This window comes from Phyllopteryx taeniolatus, chromosome 9 (genome assembly GCF_024500385.1).
Source record: "Phyllopteryx taeniolatus isolate TA_2022b chromosome 9, UOR_Ptae_1.2, whole genome shotgun sequence".
NCBI classification, from domain to species: domain Eukaryota; kingdom Metazoa; phylum Chordata; class Actinopteri; order Syngnathiformes; family Syngnathidae; genus Phyllopteryx; species Phyllopteryx taeniolatus.
In genome coordinates this window covers 12,885,816-12,908,351 of record NC_084510.1, presented here as the reverse complement: position 1 = coordinate 12,908,351, position 22,536 = coordinate 12,885,816, and the positions used below count along the sequence as shown (strand labels likewise).

At 41.0% G+C, this 22,536-nt stretch overlaps 1 protein-coding gene across 8 annotated transcripts in view; it reads left to right on the top strand.

Moving 5' to 3' along the window:
- Positions 1-18,595, top strand: part of tacc1 (transforming, acidic coiled-coil containing protein 1) — a 43,891-nt gene extending 25,296 nt beyond the window's left edge. For 3 of the 8 annotated variants that reach the window (XM_061786003.1, XM_061786005.1, XM_061786002.1), the window contains 13 exons: positions 3,749-3,855; positions 8,227-9,577; positions 10,067-10,108; positions 10,365-10,428; positions 11,893-12,070; positions 12,759-12,817; positions 13,184-13,297; positions 14,106-14,182; positions 14,259-14,302; positions 14,427-14,590; positions 14,681-14,787; positions 15,950-16,070; positions 17,043-18,595. In XM_061786003.1, coding sequence (XP_061641987.1) covers positions 3,749-3,855; positions 8,227-9,577; positions 10,067-10,108; positions 10,365-10,428; positions 11,893-12,070; positions 12,759-12,817; positions 13,184-13,297; positions 14,106-14,182; positions 14,259-14,302; positions 14,427-14,590; positions 14,681-14,787; positions 15,950-16,070; positions 17,043-17,108 — 2,494 coding nt within the window. In that variant the 3' untranslated portion in view covers positions 17,109-18,595. Of the gene's footprint in view, positions 1-1,397; positions 1,989-3,748; positions 3,856-4,709; positions 4,733-8,226; positions 9,578-10,066; positions 10,109-10,364; positions 10,429-11,892; positions 12,071-12,758; positions 12,818-13,183; positions 13,298-14,105; positions 14,183-14,258; positions 14,303-14,426; positions 14,591-14,680; positions 14,788-14,905; positions 15,078-15,380; positions 15,607-15,949; positions 16,071-17,042 lie in introns of those variants that run through there. The other 5 variants (XR_009790266.1, XR_009790267.1, XM_061785999.1 and 2 more) reach the window with 5 other exon arrangements.
- The last annotated feature ends 3,941 nt before the right edge of the window (positions 18,596-22,536 follow it).

Genomic DNA, 22,536 nt, shown 5'->3' with positions numbered 1-22,536 from the left:
CCTGTTACAGATCTTTGTGCAACTCCAGACTTCTTGGCAGGTCTCTGGTGGCTACAACAATGGTGGTAACACAGCTTTCAAAGTCTTTTATCCGGAGGCACACACGCAGTTTCCTTTTGCAACCTCTTATTGTTTATTGATGCCATTTTTAGACAAGACATAGTTTAGGAAGCTCTCATCTGTTATGACTATCCCAGAGACAAATGAGCCACTGACCCCAGATTTTAGCCACAAATTGACTTGTTTAGCCACAAACTTTCCTGTTTAAGTGTTTATTTTTATTAAATTTTTTATTTTTATTGTTTTACAAGAACAGTAATTGCAACTTCCAGACGATCACCCTGAAAGCATCTGCATACCTCTGCAGACCCAGACAATAAATAAGGAAAAACTCCACCCTTCGTGCTCCAGCGTGGAACCTCTAAATGAGCCACGTGTGCCTCGGCTCAGTGATGGAAATTTGTGGAGAGTTGCGGTGTATGGCTAAATCTTTCCTGACTGTTTAAAACTGGATGAAGTTCAAGTATTATATAATCAGAGGATGTACTTCTATTGTCATGACGACGCTCTAAAACAATATATTTCTTCAGGTTGTAGTTAAAGGAAATGTAATGATATTCCAGCTGCATTAACTGTATTGTAATATCTTAACTCCGCGGGCCGTTCGGGCGGGCCTGGTGATTGGCGGTAGTGATGTCATCAAAAATTAAAACAGAAATGTTTCAAATGAGAAAGCATCAGGACTTGAACATTAGCAGGGAGTCTGTGTGAAGTGCTTGTGCATGAGTTGTAGCCGATAGCATGTCTCGTATGAATGCGCATTCTGTTACCGCTCGTGGTAATAAGGTGACTGAGTCAGCGACTGTCATCATAGCCACACACAAGGGCATTATAGTATTTTGGCACAAATTTAGGTGTGAATATGAGGACGTTGGGACTCAGATCAAAGGGAACAAATTGCAATGTCAAATACGTAGCTAATTTAGCAAAAGAACATTCCCAACTTTTTTCACTAGATCTTTTAGACACCCCTGATGTTGCGTTGTCCTCTATCTTGAATACGATTCTTTATTATATTCGATCTTTTCAGGCTGATTATGACAAAAATAAATCCCAATCTATGTTGTACAATGAAGAGGATGGCTCCTTGTGAAAAATAAAAGTTGAAGACTAACTGAAGCCAGTCAAGTGGATTTATTGAGGTGATGCTAAACTGGTCGCTCCAGTGTGTCACGTGACAGCAAAGCCAGTTAACTGTTAAACCGCTTGGGGGGTGCAAAAACTGTTTTAGGTGCAGCCCCACATTCCTAACCTCGCTCTCTTTCTGTGCGAGGAGCCCGTGCTTGCAGCTCCTCCTCCTCCTCGCTCGCTGTTTGTTTTCAGGCTCCCTCCTCCTTCTGCTTCTAAAGAGAAATGGCAAGCTGATGGGTTGTACCATTCTCCAACCACAGGGCAACACATGGAACTCAGTGAAGAAAACCGACATCCATTTCTGCACTACAAGCTCGCTGCCTCCCCCGCCCAGGTTTAGTGTCAATGGAGCAGCTTGCTATGCAAGCTGGAGGGGGAGAGAGCTCGAGCAGTTAGTGAACCAGCTGATCAGAGAAGCATAGGCAGATTCAGGGAGAGGAGGTGGACATATGAAGAAAAGAGCTTTCAACTAGTAAGTAGAAATGGTTCCTTCCACACATGGGAGACCTTGTGAGGAAAGAATCCTGATAAGATGATGTGAGAACACATGGGGGAAATTTAAAGAGGAAGAAGAAGCGAAAGGGATCTCTGCCAAGTGAGCAGATTGACGGATCAGTCGACAGCTCCTCTGGGGTAAGGGGAGAGATGTCTTGGTTGTCACCTGTGTCATGGGCCAAATGGACGTGGACGGCGGTGCGAGGAGCAGATGAGGAGGGGATCGAGGAGAGGGAACATCATAGAGAGCAAAGGGAGGAGGATGATGATGATGATGATGAAGAGAGATCTCAAGGCTGCAGGCAAGTGTTCTTATTGACACTTGTGACGTGTGTTTGTGCGTGTGCATGAGCATGTGCTAACTGTAAGGGAAATGTGTAAAATGAGGAATTCCTCCGAAAGACAAAAACAGAGCAAAGCATCCTCGCGTTTCTTGCAGAGAGGACGCATGTTTGTTTGATTGTCGTGTTTTGCTGACACATTTCCGGCATGGCTGTTGTTTGAACAAAATGTTTTTCAGCCCTCATTTGGGCGACAGAAGTAAGCAGTGTTGTCAAGAGGTAGTTAAATGATGCAATTGCTTCACACACAAACATGACACACGCTTCGGGCGTTGTGGCGTTGCTCTTCTTGTCTATTACTCTATTTTACATCAAATGTGTCAAGAAGAAGGTGTCTAACGTGGGGAATGGGCATGACATCCTTCTGCGTTCCAGTTATTTCAGTTGAGTCCTACAATGTGACAGTGATCCTATCAAATGTGTGAAATTGATAAGGCCCGTCTTACAGTATAAAGTCTGTCTACTAAAACACTTGTTTTGGAAATGAAGGCATATTGTTGAATGAGGTGAGTGTAACAGGAAGACAGCAGGTCACCCTGCTTCCTCTTTCTGTCTGTGCTACATTTATACTTCCTGTCTCCATGCCTCCCTTAAAGGTCCAATATTTTGGGTATTTTTAGACTGCCACAGAATGATTCTGACATGTACTTCATATAAAAGTGTCAATTTCATTTCAAAAACACCTTGGTTTTGCCATACAAGTGTCCAGAAAAGGCCCCTCTGACAGCTACAGTCCCCTCCAAATGTATTGGAATGGCGAGGTCAATTCATTTCTTTGTGTTGTATACTGAAGAGATTTTGGTTTCAGATCAAAAGATGAATATGTGACAAAAGTTCAGAATTCCAGCTTTTATTTCATAGTATTTACATCTAGATGTGTGAAGCAATTCAGGACAGAGCACCTCTTGTTTGAAGGCATTAGAGGCACCATAGAGCCAATATTACATTTCAAATACTAGAAAAAGTTGGTTTGGTAAAATGGCACCTTGAAGTCAAATCAAATCATTTAGGTTATTGTACACACTTCAACTATTTCACACTCAGAAAAACTGTATTTTCAAGGTTATAGTATTTTGCACAAGTAGCACCAGCTTTTACAACTGCGACACATATACAGTATCTATGTTTTTGGGCTCTGGGAAAAGTGCAAATTGATCTCTGGGAGTCCAATAAATAGCCACTAGGGTAACATTAGTGTAGATACACATCGAATAGTGCAGAATGTAAGTCCCTTTATTTTAAACATGCAGAATTAGACTTTTGAACAACGTTGGCCTGTGATACTTACTTTGAGTAATCAAACAGTGTCAGCCAGTCAAATGTGACCACTAAAAATTTGCTGTGTTTGCCAAGAAGCAGCAGCGACGGCGTTGCAGATGTTGTGGGTAATTTATTTCTACTTTTAGGGCAGTTGGATATTGGATTCTGAGTTATGATGTTTTTCAGATGGGGAGGTAAAGCAGAGTGCATCCATTAACATGTTTTTAAGTGTGTGTTAGACAGGGGAACACGGTAGCTAGGCTTACTGATTGGGCCTGACTTGAAGAAGTTGGCTGGAGAATAAAAAGAAAACCGGGAGTGTTCATATTGTCTTTGTTGCTTCATGAAAATGCAGTTCTCTATTTGTGTAATTCTCTCTGTCTTGAGAATTCTGTCCATATTTGTTAGATTTGATTCTAAAGTACTTTCCTTGTTTCTGTTTCCCCCTCTGGCTACATCAGCTCTGATTCAGACGGTCATTTTGACACTCCCGAGGCAGCAACTCCTGTCCGCGGCCCACCGATCGTCCCAGGAGAGCTGGAGAGTGACAGCGCTGACAACAAAACAGGTGAGGGAACAAACAGACTGGAAGGTAAAGCAAGAGTGCTCGAAAGGAGTCAGTTGTGGGTCGGCATGCCCGTAGAAGTATCAAAGCACGTCCCCTCTTTGAGGTCACCATGGAAACCCAGTTACTGGAAAATGTTCAACATCATACAATAATGTCATTATTTTTAACACACATGGACTTGAATCGGCTCCCCCATGGTGTGTGAACCATGCACTTACATGGTGGATCAAGTTCTATGTAATTGGATCCACATGCAGCCAGGCTGGGTCAGGTATGTACCTGCCTACTGCATTCCGGCTCTCATTAAGGATTTACCTTTTATTGCCTTTCTTTTTACCCCCAAATTACCCTGTGCAATAACTGCTTGGAGTGTGTTGGGAGAGGTTTTTTTTTTTATAGTGTGGATGGATATTTACATGGAGTTGGTAGAAGTGCTGTCATTTTATTATGAAACGCCAAGAGGCGAGCCTGTGGAAGAGTGGGAACAGCCTTTGCTCTGGAATTCAACAGGTTCAACAAAAGCTTTAGTCCACCCTGTTTTGTGTTGGTCACTGACGGGGGTCAGGAGGAGGTGATGGGGGGGGGGGGGGGGGGCTACTGTCACAGAGTTTGCCTTTTAAGCAGCTGTATGAAGTGCTTTGAAATCATACTCTTGTTTTCTTTACAGTGCATGTCAGACAAGAAGAGGAATCCAGTCAAACAACTTTGGCCACATTTTTTTCATAGGAGTACATTGCAAAGCTCAGACTGTGAGGAGAGTCAATGTTGGGAGAGAATGTCCTCATGAGTCAACAACCTCCTCCCCTACTGAATCAAACGTGTGTGTTTGTATTCTTGGTCGACAGGAGCTAAAGCATCCGGATAAGTCTTTAAACATGTTAGTGACTGTATTTGTCCGTGGCCACCCGAAGTTTCCATTACTGCATCACTGTACGTCCAACCATGATAACTGTTTATTCTGTTTTCATATAGTACAACACTAAAATTCACCATATGTGGATTGTAATGGTCCCATATTTTGGCTATTTAGACTTCCATAGAGTGACTCTCTAACATGGACTTACTATAAAAGCGTCAATTTCATTTTAAAAAACACCTTGGTTTTGTCATACGAGTGTCCAGAAAAAGCCCCTCTGACAGCTACTTCTGTTTGTCCCATTTTTGTATCCGCTTTTCTATATTTGGCTAAGACCGCCTCCTTTCCTCTGATTGGTTCCCTCCGGGTAGAAGACCCACTTGTGAGAGCACACATGTGTTATGTTGACAGCGCTTGCTCGGGAGCGGACAAGTAGGCGGAGACCTTCGCTAGTGACGTAGATAAGCTGGAGGAATTCGAATGACCTGATATCAGGCCTCTCGGCAGAAAAACGTCTGGAACTCAGGAATCCCTGGATGATTTTAATTCATATTTCACATGTTTACTGAGGCAACATACAAGGCAATATCACATCCCAAATACTAGTAAATACTAGTAATACTAGTAGTAAAAAACGGGACCTTTAACAGTTTGAGACCAAAAAGATGCTTTTATTTCTTTAATATTCAATATCTACAGTGGCTGAATAAGTATTATCATGTCACAATTTTTCTCACATTAAATATATTTCCCAAAGGTGCTATTGACATGAAACTTTCACCAGATGTTGGGAACAACCCAAATAATCCATACATACAAAGAAAGTAGAACAAATAAGCTCAGAAATGAAGTTGTGTGTAATAATGTGAAAGGACACAGGGAAAAAGTATTGAACACACCAACCACACCAGTGTTATTTATTTAATACTTGGTGCAAAGGCCTTTGTTTGCAATGACAGCTTCAAGATGCCTCTTGTATGGAGAAACTAGTCACATGCATTACTCTGGTGTGATTTTGGCCCATTCCTCCACACAAGCAGTCTTCAAATCTTGAATTTCGTGGGCTTCTTTTATGGACCTTGAGTTTCAGTTCTTTCCATAGATTTTCAATTCAAGTCAGGTTATTGGCTGGGCCATTCTAGCAGCTTTATTATCTTTTTTCTTTGAAACCAAATGAGAGTTTCCCTGGCAATATGTTTTGGATAATTATTCTGCTGACAGGCGGCACGGTGGGCGACTGGTTAGAGCGTCAGCCTCACAGGTCTGAGGACCCGGGTTCAATCCCCGGCCCCGCCTGCGTGGAGTTTGCATGTTCTCCCCGTGCCTGCGTGGGTTTTCTCCGGGCACTCCGGTTTCCTCCCACATCCCAAAAACATGCATTAATTGGAGACTCCAAATTGCCCGTAGGCGTGACTGTGAGTGCGAATGGTTGTCTGTTTCGATGTGCCCTGCGATTGGCTGACAACCAGTTCAGGGTGTACCCCGCCTCCTGCCCGATGACAGCTGGGATAGGGTCCAGCACGCCCGCGACCCTAGTGAGGAGTAGCGGCTCAGAAAATGGATGGATGGATTCTGCTGACATTTCCACCCTCGTTTCATTGTCATCATCCTCATAGATGGCAGCAGAATTTTGTCCAGAATGTCTCAGTACGTTTGCCCATTCATCCCACCAGCAATAACGTGAAGTATACCAGTACCATTTGCTGAAAAGCAGCCCCACACCATCATGTTCCCACCTCCGAACTTCACTGTTGGTATGGTGTTTTTAGGGTGATGTGCAGTGCCATTTCTCCTCCAAACGTGGTGTGCATTATGGCATCCAAAAAGTTACATTTTGCTCTCATCCGACCAGACAATCTTCTCCCAGTATTTAACTGGCTTGTCCAAATGTTGTTCAGCAAACGAGCTTTGAAATGCTTTTTTTTTTCAGCAATGCGGTCTTGTGTGGTGAGGGTGCATACAGGCCATGGCGGCGGAGTACGTCACTCACTGTTTTCCTTGTGACAACAGCACCTGCTAATTCCAGGTCTTTTCGAAGCTCTCCACAGGTGGTTCTTGGCTCTTGGACAACTCTTCACATTATTCTTTTCACTCCTCTGTCAGAAATCTTGCGTTGATCACCTGATATTAATTTGCACTGTCAAGGGGCTGGATTGCTGTTTGATTATTGATAGATTTTAGGTGTTGTCTTGGCTTTCATGCCTTTTTGCACCTCCCATGTGTTAACTACTTTTTCCCTGTGTCATTTCACATTTTTTCACACAATTTAATTTCTGAATTTATGTGTTCTACTTTCTTTGTATGTATGGATTACTTGGGTGTTCCCAACATCTGGTGAAATGTTCATGTCAATAGCACCTTTGGAAGTATATTTCGTAAGAAAAATGGTGACGTGTTAAATACTCATTTCAGCTGCTGTATATTTTCTTTAAATCTTTTATCTTTGCAGTGGTAATAATAAAAAGAGAGTAAAATACCACAAGAATCTTAGTTGTAAAAAACAAGCATTAAAAAAAAATTCAGTTTTGATCGATACTGTTAAAAAGCTAGTAATTAATTTAATTACATTTATTAATGTGGTTGTAGTTAGCAGTCGTTTAGAACTGCATCACATCATAATAAGAACCGTTTTTAATGTTGTATGAATACCTTTCTGAAAAATGTTATTATTCATTAGTTATAATTGGAAAGGCTGAAATCTTATATTTGACATCATTGCATTGTGCCGTTTTCTCCGGTTTCCTCCCACATCCCAAAAAACATGCATGCTAGGTTAATTGACAACCCTAAATTGCCTGTAGGTGTGAATGTGAGTGCGAATGGTTGTTTGTTTGTTTGTTGAATGTATGTGCCCTGCGATTGGCTGGCAACCAGTTCAGGGTGTACCCTGCCTCCTGCCCGATGATAGCTGGGATAGGCTCCCGCACGCCCGCGATCCTAGTGAGGAGAAGCGGCTCAGAAAATGGATGGATGCATGGATGCTTTGTGCCGGTGTGCCTGTGACTGATTGTGACATGGGTTTCAATGAGAAGTGCAAAAATATTCTGGCAAGCTCGTGAACAGAAGTAGACAGAAACCCAGCAGCCTCTGTGGTCTCCAAGCAACATAATATTTCACACAGCCACCATGACAGGCACAATCAAATATGTTGATGTGCTTCTCTGGAGTCAAATATGTCATCAAAGCGGTCTCTCTCTCTCTCTCTCTCTCTCTATCTCTCTCTCTCTCTCTCTCTCTCTTTGTCTCAGTTGTTCTGTGCAACACTTAATCTATGGTGTTTTTATTAAGTCATCATCAAATGCACTTGGTTTAAATGTCACAGCCCTCATCTCATAGCAAGACATTCATTACCATAGCAACAGCCGCAAATGGAATCGTCAGCAACCTAGTAACTTGCTCTCAGAGTCCAATAAGATATCATGTACATCTGAGGTCTGATGTGATGGGAGAAACTAGTATGTGCAGCAGTTCGTTATGTAACTGTGTTTTGAATATATTCATTTGTTCTTTTTCAGATGCCGATCAGGATGAGAACCTGATTGTTACAGCTCCAATCAGGGACCACAATAATTTGCTCTTTGACAACATGTGTCAGGATGAGGCAGCTGTGCCCATGCAAGACCCTTTAGAGATGAATAGCAAAGACCTAGAACCACAACAAAATGCGTGCCTGTCAAAGCCGATAAACTATGAACCTGTTCCTGATTCATTCCCTGTGACATCAATTTCTGAAAAGGTCAAATGCACAGTTCCATGGCCAGAACCCCCCCGAGAAGCGACATTGGTTCCTGAAGTGGTGAATTGCACTCTTTTATCACCGGACCCACCCAACGACACAATTCCTATCTTGGTTAATGAACCAGATCTAGATCTTGCTCCAGCTTCTTCTCCTGCTCCTGCAACAAACTCAATCCAAAGCAGTGACGCTCTGGAGCAACCAGAGAAGCCTCTCATTGATTCAGAACCACAATACAGTGGTGTCACCAAAGAATCAGAATCCAGCTCCAAAAAAAATACACGCAAATCTAAACCGCCATCCTTGTCAATAAAGGAGACACCAAGGGAGGATGCACAAGCAAATGACGAACAAGAACTTCCTGTTCCCAAAGCCTCCTACAAATTTGACCCAGACCAGATAGATGACAGTTTTAACCCTTTCACTAGCGGTGGATCCAAAGTCCAGAACTCTCCACCACCATGCAGTTCAATAACTTTCCCCAGACCTGAGCCACTTGGTAGCTCTCTGATTGAGGACAGTGCATCAGCACCAATAGAAGAATCAACATCAGAGGTCAAACCTGTGATGCTGGAATTTGGTCTGGATGAGGGGACAGTCAGCAAACCACCTCCAAAGAAACTAGGATGTAGAAAAACAACCAGCAAACTCAAGAATCAAATAAGGCCCAAGGTTTCAGAGACTTCCTGCGAACCAGCACCAGAACCTGCAGCTCCAGAATTAGTTTCTGACCTAACATCTGTTTCTGACAATGCACCAGAAACGAAAGTGCAAGTTTCAGACTCCACTGTGCCGTTTAACCTGGATGATGTTCCTATTCCAAGGAAAGGGACATATAACTTTGATCCCAGTCAATGGGATGACCCCAACTTCAATCCGTTTGGGAGCAACAGTACATTGAGTAGTTCTCCAGTGCTCCCCAAAGGCTCCTACAGTTTCGATCCAGACAAGTTTGACAATACCGTGGACCCTTTCAAGCCCTCCAGCACCATGAGCAACGACGATTTGTCCAGTGGTTCCACTCAGTCTGAGAAAAAAACAAAAGACGGAAGCAAACAGAAAGCAGCGCAACCTGTGGGAGAGAAGAAAGTTCGGCAGACTCCAAAGAAAAGCAAAGAGAGGACAGCCAAGTAAGTGTGCTGCTTAAAGACACAGAACCGGTTTCCATCAATATGGTTGTAATCTTCCTCTGTAAATGTGCACGGTCCAACAGAATCACATTAAACCTCAATTTTGAAGTTTACCCCCACTGAGCTTTCCCTTTCAGGCTAAATGTATTGTTGTTGACATCGCCTAGTGATGAGAGTGGATAGCAAACAATGCTGTGAACGCATGCCAAACACTTTAGTTTGCGCTGCATAGTGGTCATTGGTGTGATTCCTAAACCAGTTTATATTTAGGCTGTGGAAAGTGTTTGTGGCAGTGGTAGTTAGGAAGCTTTGAGCTTTTGCATGCAGCATATTTTGCTTCTGTGTTATTTACCAGACCAAGATAAACACCTTCAGATACTCACACATTCTTTTTTTTCTCTACCCTGATTAAAATCACTATCCTTCATCCTTCTGTCTCTCTTCTGTTGGGCAACCACTAAATCTTTACTTTTCATCTACTCCTATCAGCCTCAGGACATCTGAACAAGCCAACTTTCTCTGTTTTCTTTTGTAAGTACTATCGCTATTAATGCCCACTTTCTTTTATGCATGCTTGCGGCCTATTTAACTCTCATCATGAGTAGTGCTGTCAGTCAGTGACCATAAAAGAAGCATGTGAATCCACTAAGTCACCGTGTTGCATACGTTTTTCAATTTGCCCCATCTCAAAAAATGCTTAGAGGGAAATTTAAGTCTCAGCACGCACTACTTTGATCATCAAATTGTTCATGACCATGTTTGTATGTGTACTGTTTTTGTCTCATAGGAATCCCTGTAAAGTTGAGAAACATGATGAGAGCCAGTTCCAAATGCAGGACACGCGGAAGCCGGTAATTTGTTCATTTGAGTGTATATGTGGGTGTCAGCTCAAAGATTTCAAGAACAGTGTTCATTATTTTGCAGCTGTCTGACTTCTAAAAACACAAACACTCCATACAGTCTCTCAGTGTTTGCCCTTAGAAGTGATCGCCTGTATTATATCAGCACATGTCCTAATTTGTTAATACCAACACCTCAACCATACTAAGCACTGTGCTTGTAATGTACACCCGATGAACAAACTTTAAGAAAGGTACTGCTACATCTGGTCAATACAGATAGATGAACTGAAAATGGAAGACATATACACATGATATAGTACAGTCACATGTTGATGTAACTGTTTATGTGCTTTGTCTAGGTTTCTGAGTCATGTTTTGGGGGGGGTTTGTATCAAAATGTATTCAGGGGCAGCACAGTAAACTAGTGGTTAGCACGTCTGAATCACAATTAGAGGTGTCACGATTAATCGATTAACCGACAACTAGTCAATCATCAAATTAATCGACAACTATTTTGAAAATCGATTCATCGTTTAGAGCCATTGTTTAACTTTGTCCAAATCCTCTAATTTCAGTCTCTCAAAAGTAAATATTCAGATTTCTGTTGTCCCTCATGAAAGTAGACTGATTATGTTTTGTGTTTAATCAAAATACTGTAAGAGATTTGCAAACATCTGCTTTTACTTTGGAAAACAATGTTCAACAGTTTTAGCTGTTTTCTGACATGTTATGTACCAAACCAGTGACTGAATTACAATCAATTCATTGAAAAAATAATAGTCAGTTTAATATACAGTAGGCCTATTACGAAAATAATTATTTGCAGCCGTATAATGAATAACATGTAAGTGGCGTGCAGTTGAACCTGAAGCAGCCTCAGAAGTGTATATCAAACTAGAAGCCCTTTGCATTAATCAGTACCCGAGAAGTAGCTCTCCTTTTCAAAAAGATTGGCAAGTACATCACTGCCAGTTGTGACATTGCTTAATAATCTGTTAATAAACAGCAATCTGGGGGAAAAAAATGTAACCGATAATTCGATTAATGGATGTAATGATTGACAGAATAATCAATTCTAAAAATATTCGATAGTGACAGCCCTACTCATAATTCTGAGATTCAGTGTGCAAATCTTGACTCAAGCCTTCCTGTGTGGAGTTCGCATGTGCCCCCCTGTGCTTACATGGGTTCTCTGGGTATTTCGGCTTCCTAACACATTCTAAAAACACGCTTTGAAGACTATAAATTGCCCATAGGTGGACTGAATGGTTGTTTGTCTATACATTCCCTGTGATTGGCTGACGACCAGTCCGTATTGTGTCCAGCCTCTCGCCCAAAGTCCGCTGGAATAGGCTCTAGCTAACCGATGACCCTAATGAAAACAAAGCTCTATAGAAAGTGGTTGAACTGATCATATTCCATTTGGTAATATGAAATCATTTCAACAGTCATAATGGTCTCCCTTGTGCCCAGGAGGAGGATGAGGTGGTGGTTCACACCCCAGAGATCTCGCAGCATGTCAACCACGCCACTGACGAGGAGAAGCTGGCGTCGACAGGAATCATGGGTCAGACTACCCAAGATGAGCACCAGCAGAAAGGAGAGTCTGAATGCACTAAACAGCCCATCGATGACATCCCTGTCACAGATGGTACTGTATGTTTCAGGCTTTCTTTAATTATATACAACCCTCTATTTGTCAGGCAAACTCTTACGTCACAGCATTGGGGGTTAGCTGTCAGTTCAAATACCTTCATCCCCCTGCAGTTTTCTCACAAAAATAGCGCTTGAGGCATTCCCTCAGACGTGTTAAAAACTGACACTGCGAAACTAGAAGGCATCTGGCACATGCTTTTGGTGCAAGGTGCTACCACGGGTACAAACATTTCTCATGTAAATTCTTAAGTTATGGCGGCACGGTGACCGACTGGTTAGCACATCTGCCTCACAGTTCTGAGGACCCACGTTCAAATCCGGCCTCGCCCGCGTGGAGTTCTCCCCATGTTCTCCCCGTGCCTGCGTGGGTTTTTCCTCGGGTACTCTGGTTTCCTCCCACATCCCAAAAACATGCATGGTAAGTTAATTGAAAACTCAAAATTGCCCTTAAGTATGAATGTGAGTGCGAATGGTTGTCTGTTTCTATGTGCCCTGGGATTGGCTGGCGACCAGTTCAGGGTGTACCCCGCCTCTCGCCCGAAGATAGCTAGGATAGGCTCCAGCACGCCCGCAACCAAGTGAGGAGAAGCGGTATGGAAAATGGATAGAAATTCTTTAAGTTATCAAATGTATGAGGCTCGCGTTGGTTTTACCGTTTAAATATGTTTTGTTTCCATTCAAAGCTCCTAAGGTGGTGGATCATGAAGATGAGAAGGACAAATGTGTTCTAAAAGATGACACAGTAAGTGAATTGTATTCATCATTTAAACATGTTTAAATGATTGTTGTTAAACATTGTTAAACAATCAGATGTTTCTTTTCTATGCTGGTAACAACAACGCGCTTTTACCCTTCCAGTGTTTGTCTAAGATAAACATGCTTGCACGCTGAAGCCTTGAAAATATTTGAATATTACAATTAATGCAAATTTGAACACCATTATCATGCAAATGTTTCACAAAGAGTCTCGAGGCATTGAGCTGTAATATGAACATGAACTTGAATCATATTAGTGCTTTCTCTTTGGAATGACATTGACTGAGTGTGCAAGTGTACTTAATGAAGTGCCATTCGGTGAAGTCACGCTTGTTTTCCGAATGTTTTACAGTGTGACAATCTAACGATGTGCAGCAGTGATACAGATGCTGCAGTCCTCTCCCAAGACAAAATTTCCCTGACTGAGATTGACAAGGCTGCAGTGCTGACTCTCATCAGAGAAGAGGTACCTCACCTTCATTTGAGTCAGAAAAAATTGACGCATAATCACACACCATTTAATGCCGTGATTCCCAACCACTTTGCTGCGGCATCCCCGAGATCATACAGGCACACTAATATGTATACTTTATTGGTTGGAAAATTATTATTTATTTACTTAAAATAATGTAGAGTATTTTTGTTCATCCGTCTATGCCAGCAATTTATAGTGACAGCCTGGAAAAGCAATTAACCTGTGCATCGACCTGTTGCCATTCATACGACACAATACTTGCTTTCTGTTCAACTAAAAAGGTTTCACATTGAGCAAGTCAATTTGTAAACTGAAACGAGATCATTATTTCAGTCTACAGGGGTGTGCAAAATTCAGCATACAGTTGGAAAAAGTATACCAAGCTCTTTATTATCTACAATCTTTATTCATTTCTTTTGTAACTCTTTTTTTATTTATTTGGCCACCACAATTACCAGACCTCACCCCAATGGAGTGGTTTTATGGTGTTGTCAAAGATCAAGTATATTGAAACACACACATAGACACACACACAAACACACTTTTGATGACATGTAAATTCATAAAAGAAGTATGCTGAGAAATTGATACCAATAAAGACCTTAGTGTCAAAGGGTGCTTGAGTGTTAATTAAAACTTTTTTTTTCATAATAAAACTGTATATCTACTTTTGCACCCCTCTGTGTATACTTTTTGACACATTCATGTTTTTTTTTTTTCTCATGTAAAATATATGCCTTGGCTCAATAGAGGTGGGGAAACACTAGTTTAATGTCTTCATGTCCTTTGTTGCCATCAGATAATCACAAAAGAGATTGAGGTGAATGAGTGGAGGACAAAGTATGAGGAAAGCAGAGCTGAAGTTTTAGAGATGAGGTACGAAGCACACACCCCCAGACACACCAACTGAAAAATGACTTACACTGCTTACACATTGTTCTTGTGTTGACAGGAAAATTGTTGCTGAGTACGAAAAGACAGTTGCCCAGATGATTGGTGAGTCACTTCCACCTAGCGGTTACATATTTATATTGCTTATGCAGTCAGAGTGCCTCGCCTGTCTATGATGTCACAGTTGTCGTCAGCTATATATGCAATAACATCATCATCTTTGTTATAGAGGATGAGCAGGAGCAGAAGACGCTATCCTGTAGTGAGTCAGTCAGAAAGCTGACTATGGAGAGGGACCAGGCCCAGGCTGACCTCAATTCGGTGGAGCGCTCCTTTGCTGACCTCTTCAGGAGGTATGAAAACATGAAGGGGGTCCTGGAGGGCTTCAAGAAGGTCAGTAGTGCTTCAAATGTCACGACATGTTGAGTAGTGCACCCTTGTGTCAGGGCTAGGTCACCACGCCCCCTCTGCATGTGTCCCCAGAATGAGGAGGTCCTGAAGAAGTGTGCACAGGACTACCTGACACGCATCAAGCAGGAGGAGCAGCGTTACCAAACCCTCAAAGTGCACGCCGAGGAGAAACTGGATAGGTGAGATTCATGTTTAATATTACCAGCTATTTGTCAGCTATTTGTGATCTAAGCTACATTGAATCCATTCAAAAAAGTTCAAATGTCAACACTACAGTCACGCTCTTTTATTAACTAGTTTTAGGGCAGCACTTTGTAAGGAACCATAGATGGTTATAATGCCTCTCGCCCAAAGTCAACTGGCTCACCTGCAACTCAAGACAAAGTCGATAGAAAATAGATGGCTCCATACCACACAACTCATTATATGTAGAGGCATGCGATTTCTTCAAGCCAATCTACAAAGAAAGGTAATTAGAATAAAGAAACAAAAATGACCCTGATATACAGTGGGTACGAAAAGTATTCAGACCACCTTAGATTTTTTTACTCTTTGCTATGTTTACATTTGCTAAAATCATTTACGTTGATTTTTTTCCCCCTCATTAATGTACATACAGCACCCCATATTGACAGAAAAAAAGAAATTGTTGAATTTTTTGCAGATTTATTAAAAAAGAAAATCTGAAATATCACACAGCCATAGGTATTCAGACCCTTTGCTGTGACACTCATATATTTAACTCTGGTGCTGTCCATTTCTTCTGAATGAGAATCATGAGGTCAAAGGAACTGCCTGAAGAGCTCAGAGACAGAATTGTGGCAAGGCACAGATCTGGCCAAGGTTACAAAAACATTTCTGCTGCACTTAAGATTCCTAAGAGCACAGTGGCCTCCATAATCCGGAAATGGAAGACGTTTGTGACGACGAGAACCCTTCCTGAAGCTGCCCATCCGGCCAATCTGACCAATCGGGGGAGAAGTGCTTTGGTGAGAGAGGTAAAGAAGAACCCAAAGAGCACTGTGGCTGAGCTGCAGAGATGCAGTCGGGAGATGGGAGAAAGTTCTAGAAGGTCAACCATCACTGCAGCCCTCTACCAGTCGGGGCTTTATGGCAGAGTGGCCCGATGGTTTCATCCATTTTCTACGCTACTTGTTTGGCTATCGACAATATCATTTTCATCAAACAACAAAAAAAAGTTGTTTCAGTTGTTTTCTAGACTTCCGTTTGTCTGGCTGCTTGGATTAAGAATGCAAAATAATGAAATATCGAATGACCTGTTAATATTCCATATATTTAACATCTGATTGCAAATCTCATTCTTGTACGTGCTGGTGACAGGGCCAATGAGGAGATAGCGCAGGTGCGTTCCAAGGGCAACGCGGAGGGGGTCGCACTCAACGCCAGCCTGAGGAAGGAACAGATGAAGGTGGACTCGCTTGAAAGAGCCGTCCTTCAGAAGGTAACGCCACAGAAAATGTTCAACTTGACACATAGGCCCAGCATTGGATTGCATGTAGGGAAAATGCTCGGTAAAATTATTAACTTATTTTGAAATATCATTTTTAATGGGACAGGAGACTCCTTTTCTGAATGTTTTGAACTCGTTTCCATGACTGTCTCAAAAAGAATGGAGGGGATCCTTCGTTTACGATGGTCCACATATATGACATATATGACAACACTTTGCAATAATAATAATAATGTTTTGTACGTATGATGGAGAAGGGTTTTTCAATGATTTACTTTGATTCTGACTTTACTACTGCGTTGGGGTAGGTTCGTAACAGACTACCACGCTTCCGTACAATTTCGGATCGTCGCTAAAGGAACACAACTCTGTCGTAAACCGAGGAGCCCTTCTGCTCAACAACCACATTCACACGATCGCAGAATGTTTTTTAAACGATCTTTTTTTTAAAATGATCATCACTAATTGCAACTATTGTTTTAATTACAATTAATATATTACAGTGCTATTGGTTACATCATCATTCACAAAATTATTATTTTTTTTTTGTATCCATTATGATAGACAGCAAGACAGAGGACAAACTGATGAATTGTTAAGACTTGTGTCGCAATACGTTTCTTGCCTTAGATTTCAATTAAATTCTAATGACAAACTGGAATTATGTATAAGTTGTACAAAATAAATATTTCCGTACGTGATGGCATTGGTGTTGAAGGGCCCTTTCTGTTTTTTACTCCACATTTTCTTACCTTTGTATGAAATAATTCCAGTAAGAAGTTGCTGTCACTCATGAAAATATTCATGACTTATTCATATTCATATTATTATTATTTATATGGTGTAATGTAACCACTTTGAAAATCTACAAAAAGTTATGCTCATTTAACACAGGGGAGCAGCATTTCACAGGGAAAAAGAGTTTACTTTTACTTAATCGCAACATTCTTTTTGTTTGAACAGAATCAAGAGATTGAGGAGCTCACCAAGATCTGCGATGAGCTGATTGCCAAATTGGGAACGGAATAAGACGTCACGTTTGCTTTATCAAATAAAATCAAAAAAAAAAAAAAAAAAAAGAGCACACCAAGCATTGACACACCAAGTATCTGGAGTGGATATATACATTTGCATACCTCATAGTAAAATATTGAACTCGAGCAGTGTTCAAAGCACAAACGTGAAGCACAGTTTGGTCATATGGAAGGCTTATGTATATTTTAGTCACCAATTATTGACAGTTGTGGGGGGGGGGGGGGTGCTTGTTGTATCGCCATGGCATCATTCATTCACATCATACGAAATGAAGGATGATCATTGCAAATCATTTCAGTTAGTGCCTGACCTGAACTTGGTTTATAGTTTCTTGCTGAGTTTTCATATACAAGGTGACTTTTTAAAACATGTTCACTTTTTAAACAAGTTCACTTTTATTGAACTCTCCCAATGCCTATGAACTCCAGGTGCATCTCAATCAATTAGAATTTATTTCAGTAATCGTATTCCAAAAGTGAGCACACAAAGTTAAATATTACATGATTTTGTTTTTATAGCTGATGATAGCTACCAGCAAACAAAAACTAAATCCACCATCTCAAGTAATTGGAATATTAAAAAAGAAACACAATCAAATACATAATTTATAATACACAAATTAGGTGTGAATTTGAATCTAAAATGTATTTTCCTGTTTGTTTAATGAATTTAAGTAATGAGTTTCACTTTTTAAATTAAACTACTGAAATATTTTTTCTACAATACTCAAATATATAGAGATGCACCTGCATATGTAATGTACAGCTTTTATGTCGCCCTTTTTTGTTGCTGCATCAAGTACACTGATGTACTGCAGCGTGTGCATTTACAGATTTGCTGAGTTGTGACACCACGGGCATGATGCCACCCAAATCTGTGGGATCATTTAAAAAGACGAGCACTTGAGAATCATGCATTCAGTCATACAACCTCTTTCACACGTTCACAAGTTTGGGAGTACCCTATTTATCCTAACAAGGTGCCATATTTCAGAAGCACATTTTGTCACCACCATTTTTTTCCCCACCTTTTATCTATCCAAATAAGGTGTGCCTTTATTGTGTCTCTTTTGTAAATATAAAAAAAAATGTGTCTGTAAGTTCCTCATGCAGTTCTCTCTTGTGGCCAAAGTGAACGTCTCACATGTCCATCCCGTTACGTGATGATTGCAAACAATGTGAATTTGCGGTTTGAACATGTTCCAACATTAATGGCATTCTCAGGACTGATTGAACCCGAGATGCAGCAATGTGATGGATGGTCTGCTCTTCCATGGAAACGTTCAGCACAACCTTGCCAAAAAAATGACAAATGACATTCTGTTGCAGTGGTGTTTCATTCGTTTTGAATGGTGAAAATCCAGCGTGTACATTTTATACTTCATGAAAATACTTCACATTTGTATATGGAATTAGTACTATACTCAAATTGTATGGTATATGGTATATTTTGTGCATTCCTGAATAAATAGTTACATGTTTGCTGTTGCTTTACTCTCAGCTAATTGCTGCACAATTGTAAGACATCTGCTACAGAGGCTCTTATTACTGATGCATCAACTGAACATCGCTGCCTAAAACCCACAACGATAGTGCACATGAAAACCTGCAACCACACCTGATTTCTTTGCAGTGCCAAACATGCTATCACTCCTTCTGTGTTGCTGCGGACTAACTTGCTTGAAGGTAAACATGCCATCAGTGGTTTGGATTTTTGGACAGCATAGTACAGCAACACCTATTCCTGCTCAGAGCCTTGTTCAGCCGCAAACGGGTGAGCTATTTCAATTTGGAAGCGTCGCAATAAGGTTAGGGGGACAGTAACCTCTGAACAGTTGAAGTGATGCATTTAATCTGCAGCCTTTGCAGTTCTTTTGCAGCTTGACTACAAAGACAAGCTGAGGCCTCTGAACTTTAGCATTGATAATCATTAGACAGGTGCAATTAAGTCTTCAAACTTGTATGCAGTTAACCATCTATATCGTGTGTATCTCTGAAGACAAGTTTTCACTTGTTATCTACATCTACACATGATGAGTGATGATGTTTTTAGCAATCGCTTTGCCCCATTAGCTAAAGCGGGTTAAACACATACCGATAATTGGGCCTAATTGCAGCATTTTTCTTTTCATTCGATCAAAGTAAGTAAAGGCTCGTTTGTTAGCTGTCTCTAAAAGATTGTCCTGAGAGATTATCCTCAGGTGTCGTGTATGTGAAGAGGGATTTTTTTGCCCCCAAAATCTGCTCAGAAAATGGTCTGCACCGACTATCGTAAATGTTAAAGCTGTTTAATAATTTTTATCGTAAATCCTTGTCAGTGTGGTCAACACCGATTTTGGACGAGTCACGTACTCCGTGATTGAGATGGACTGTAAAATGGAATGACAGTCAATTAGAAAGCGGCCTGAAGCTTGCACTATTAATGGGCACAGAGCAGCAACTGGCTCCAGCAACAATCGGACTCAAGTCCAGACGTTGACTAGGCCACTCCAAAACCTTCACTGATTTTTTTAAGGAGTTAAGACATTGTTTTGCTGGTTTGTTTTGTATCTTTGTCATGCTACATACATAACTCAAGAGCGCTTCAGCTTGAGGTCACGAACTGATGGTCAAACATTCTCCTCCAGGATATTTGGGTAAAAAGCAGAATTCATAGCTCCCTAAATCCATCCATCCATTTTCTGAGCCGCTTCTCTTCACTAGGGTCGCGGGCGTGCTGGAGCCTATCCCAGCTGTCATCGGGCAGGAGGCGGGGTACACCCTGAACTGGTTGCCAGCCAATAGCAGGGCACATACAAACAAACAACCATTCGCACTCACAGTCACACCGACGGGGAATTTAGATTCTCCAATTAATGCATGTTTTTGGGATGTGGGAGGAAACCGGAGTGCCCGGAGAAACCCCACGCAGGCACGGGGAGAAGATGCAAACTCCACACAGGCGGGGTCGGGGATTGAACCCCGCTCCTCAGAACTGTGAGGCTGACGCTCTAACCAGTCGTCCACCGTGCCGCCCGCTCCCTAAATCACATGTCATAAATCATAAATCCAGGTCTTGAAGGAGAGCAGCCCCACACCATCACACTACCACCACCGTCTTTTGACTGTTGGTTTGATGATCTTTTTCTGTAATGCTGTGTTACATTTACTTTCCATACAGGTACAAACCCCAATTCCAATGAAGACAGACACACACACCAGACTCAGGGTCCCACCAGCCACTTTAGCAGCATTGGGGTTTTGTCAGCCAATTTATATACTGTATGTCTTATTTGCCTTGGCTCTCTGAGCTTGACTATGTTGCACATGTCACCCGGCATGGGTCATGACACTATCCATCCATCCATCCATTTTCCATACCGCTTATCCTTGCGGGCTTGCTGGAAACTATCCCAGCTGACTCTGGGCGAGAGGCGGGATACACCCTGGACTGATCGCAAGCCAATCGCAGGGCACATATAAACATTCAATTGAATACACTACAAAGACAAGCTATTTAATGTTCAAACTGATAGGTAAAGTGAGGGAGTTCGGGAAAACATAGGACATTACTATTATCACGAAGCAAGCATTGCTTAATTAGCCCTGAAGCTACTGACCACTTTAGCCTGCTTTTCAAACAATGTCGGTCATCTCCCACAAGTATCTTTTGATATTATGCGCCGTAGATGATGAAAACCCTCAATTTCTTGCAATTGTACATTGAGAAATGTTGTTCAAGTGTTAGACTATTTTCTCAAGCAGTTGTTCACCAAGGGGTGAACCTCGCCCCATCCTTGCTTATGAGGCCTTACAGGGATGCCCCTTTTATACCCAGTCATGACACTCACCTGTTTCCAATTAACCTGTTCACATTTGGAATTTTCCAAAAAGCTGTTTTTTGAGCATTACTCAACTTTCCCAGTCTTTTGTTTCCCCTGTCCCAGTTTTTTTTTTTTCAAACGTGTTGCAGGCATCAAATTCAAAATGAGACATTATTAGCAAAAAAAAAAAAAAACAGCATTCAAGAGTTTGAATATTAAATATCTTGTCTTTGTAGTGTATTCAATAGTGTATTGTTTTCATTTACGTTTTACACAATGTCCCAACGTTATTGTGTGAATGCTGAATAGCAAAAACACATACAAAGATACACACCAAGCGGGGGTCCATTTTTCTCATTCAAAGAATTTCCACATTGCCCACAATTCCACATTTTGCACAAAAATAAAATCCCCAATCCTTCCCATTCAAACATTCAACAAAACACATTCACATGGTTAACATTGAAAATTCTAAATGTTCAGTTCATTCAATTCACCTTGAGATTGATTTTCAACATTCCAAACATTCCCACACACCAAAAATTCAAAATTTTTCACCAATTCTTTTCCCCTTTATGACCCACAAAATTCCCATATTATGACTTAATCGACACTATTCCCTCCTCCTTCAACATTTCTCAACCAATTGAAACCATTACAACCACTATTTTCGATATCATTTAATACCATTTAATATGATTTCCTTCAGGATTTAGACACCATTTCTCCAGATATTGCACAGTCTAGTTGGAATTGGGGTTTGGACAAGATGACTTTCCACCTGCACCTACTCGATAGATGAATAGAGGCAAGGTTTTAAAGTTGATTTCGTAATGCATTTTATTTAATCTCTTGGTTAATTTGCAGAGCTGACGTCATGGTTGTCAGTTTTTGCAAATTCTCACCGCTAGGTGGTGTCTTGACGTCATGTGAGCTGCAAAGGGGACTTTTCAATTCAACATTTAAATGCAGTTCAATTTCACTCTCAATACGACCTCATTTAAGCTAATAATAATTGCCGTTGTAACTCTTGTTTTTTTTAAATCCGCGTTTATTTTGAATGGTGTAAATATAACTAACTAATAAAGGTAGTTAATATAAATGATTACATTATTTTAAAAAAATGGGGGTAATAAATATACTGTATATATCAGTTTTACCATTATTTAGGCAACTGGCGCACTCAAACTCAATCACAGAGAGGGAGTCTTAGAACTTGAGTGTGCAATTCTGTTTAAAAAAAAATAAAAATCTTACATTAGAAATAGTCATGTTTGGTACAATCCTCCATCCATTTTACAGTGTGTGTGTGTGTACAGTGTTTGTCCTCACTTGGGTCACAGGTTAGCTATTTCAGCCTATTTCACCGAGAGAAGGCGTACGCCCTGGACTGGTCAAACGAGACTTCTTTCACCTGAAATTTAATTTAGGAGCGTTATGATTAGAAAGTGAAGAGCCAAGAGATAAATACAAGCCAAATTAACCTGTCCCAGATATTTTCAAGACAACTATATGACCTCATTATTTAAAAGTTATTGAGTAATATTTTTCTCCAACCATTTTAGTCACAAATATACCTGATCTCTTCAACTTCCAAAGTATCTGGGAACAAACAGTTAT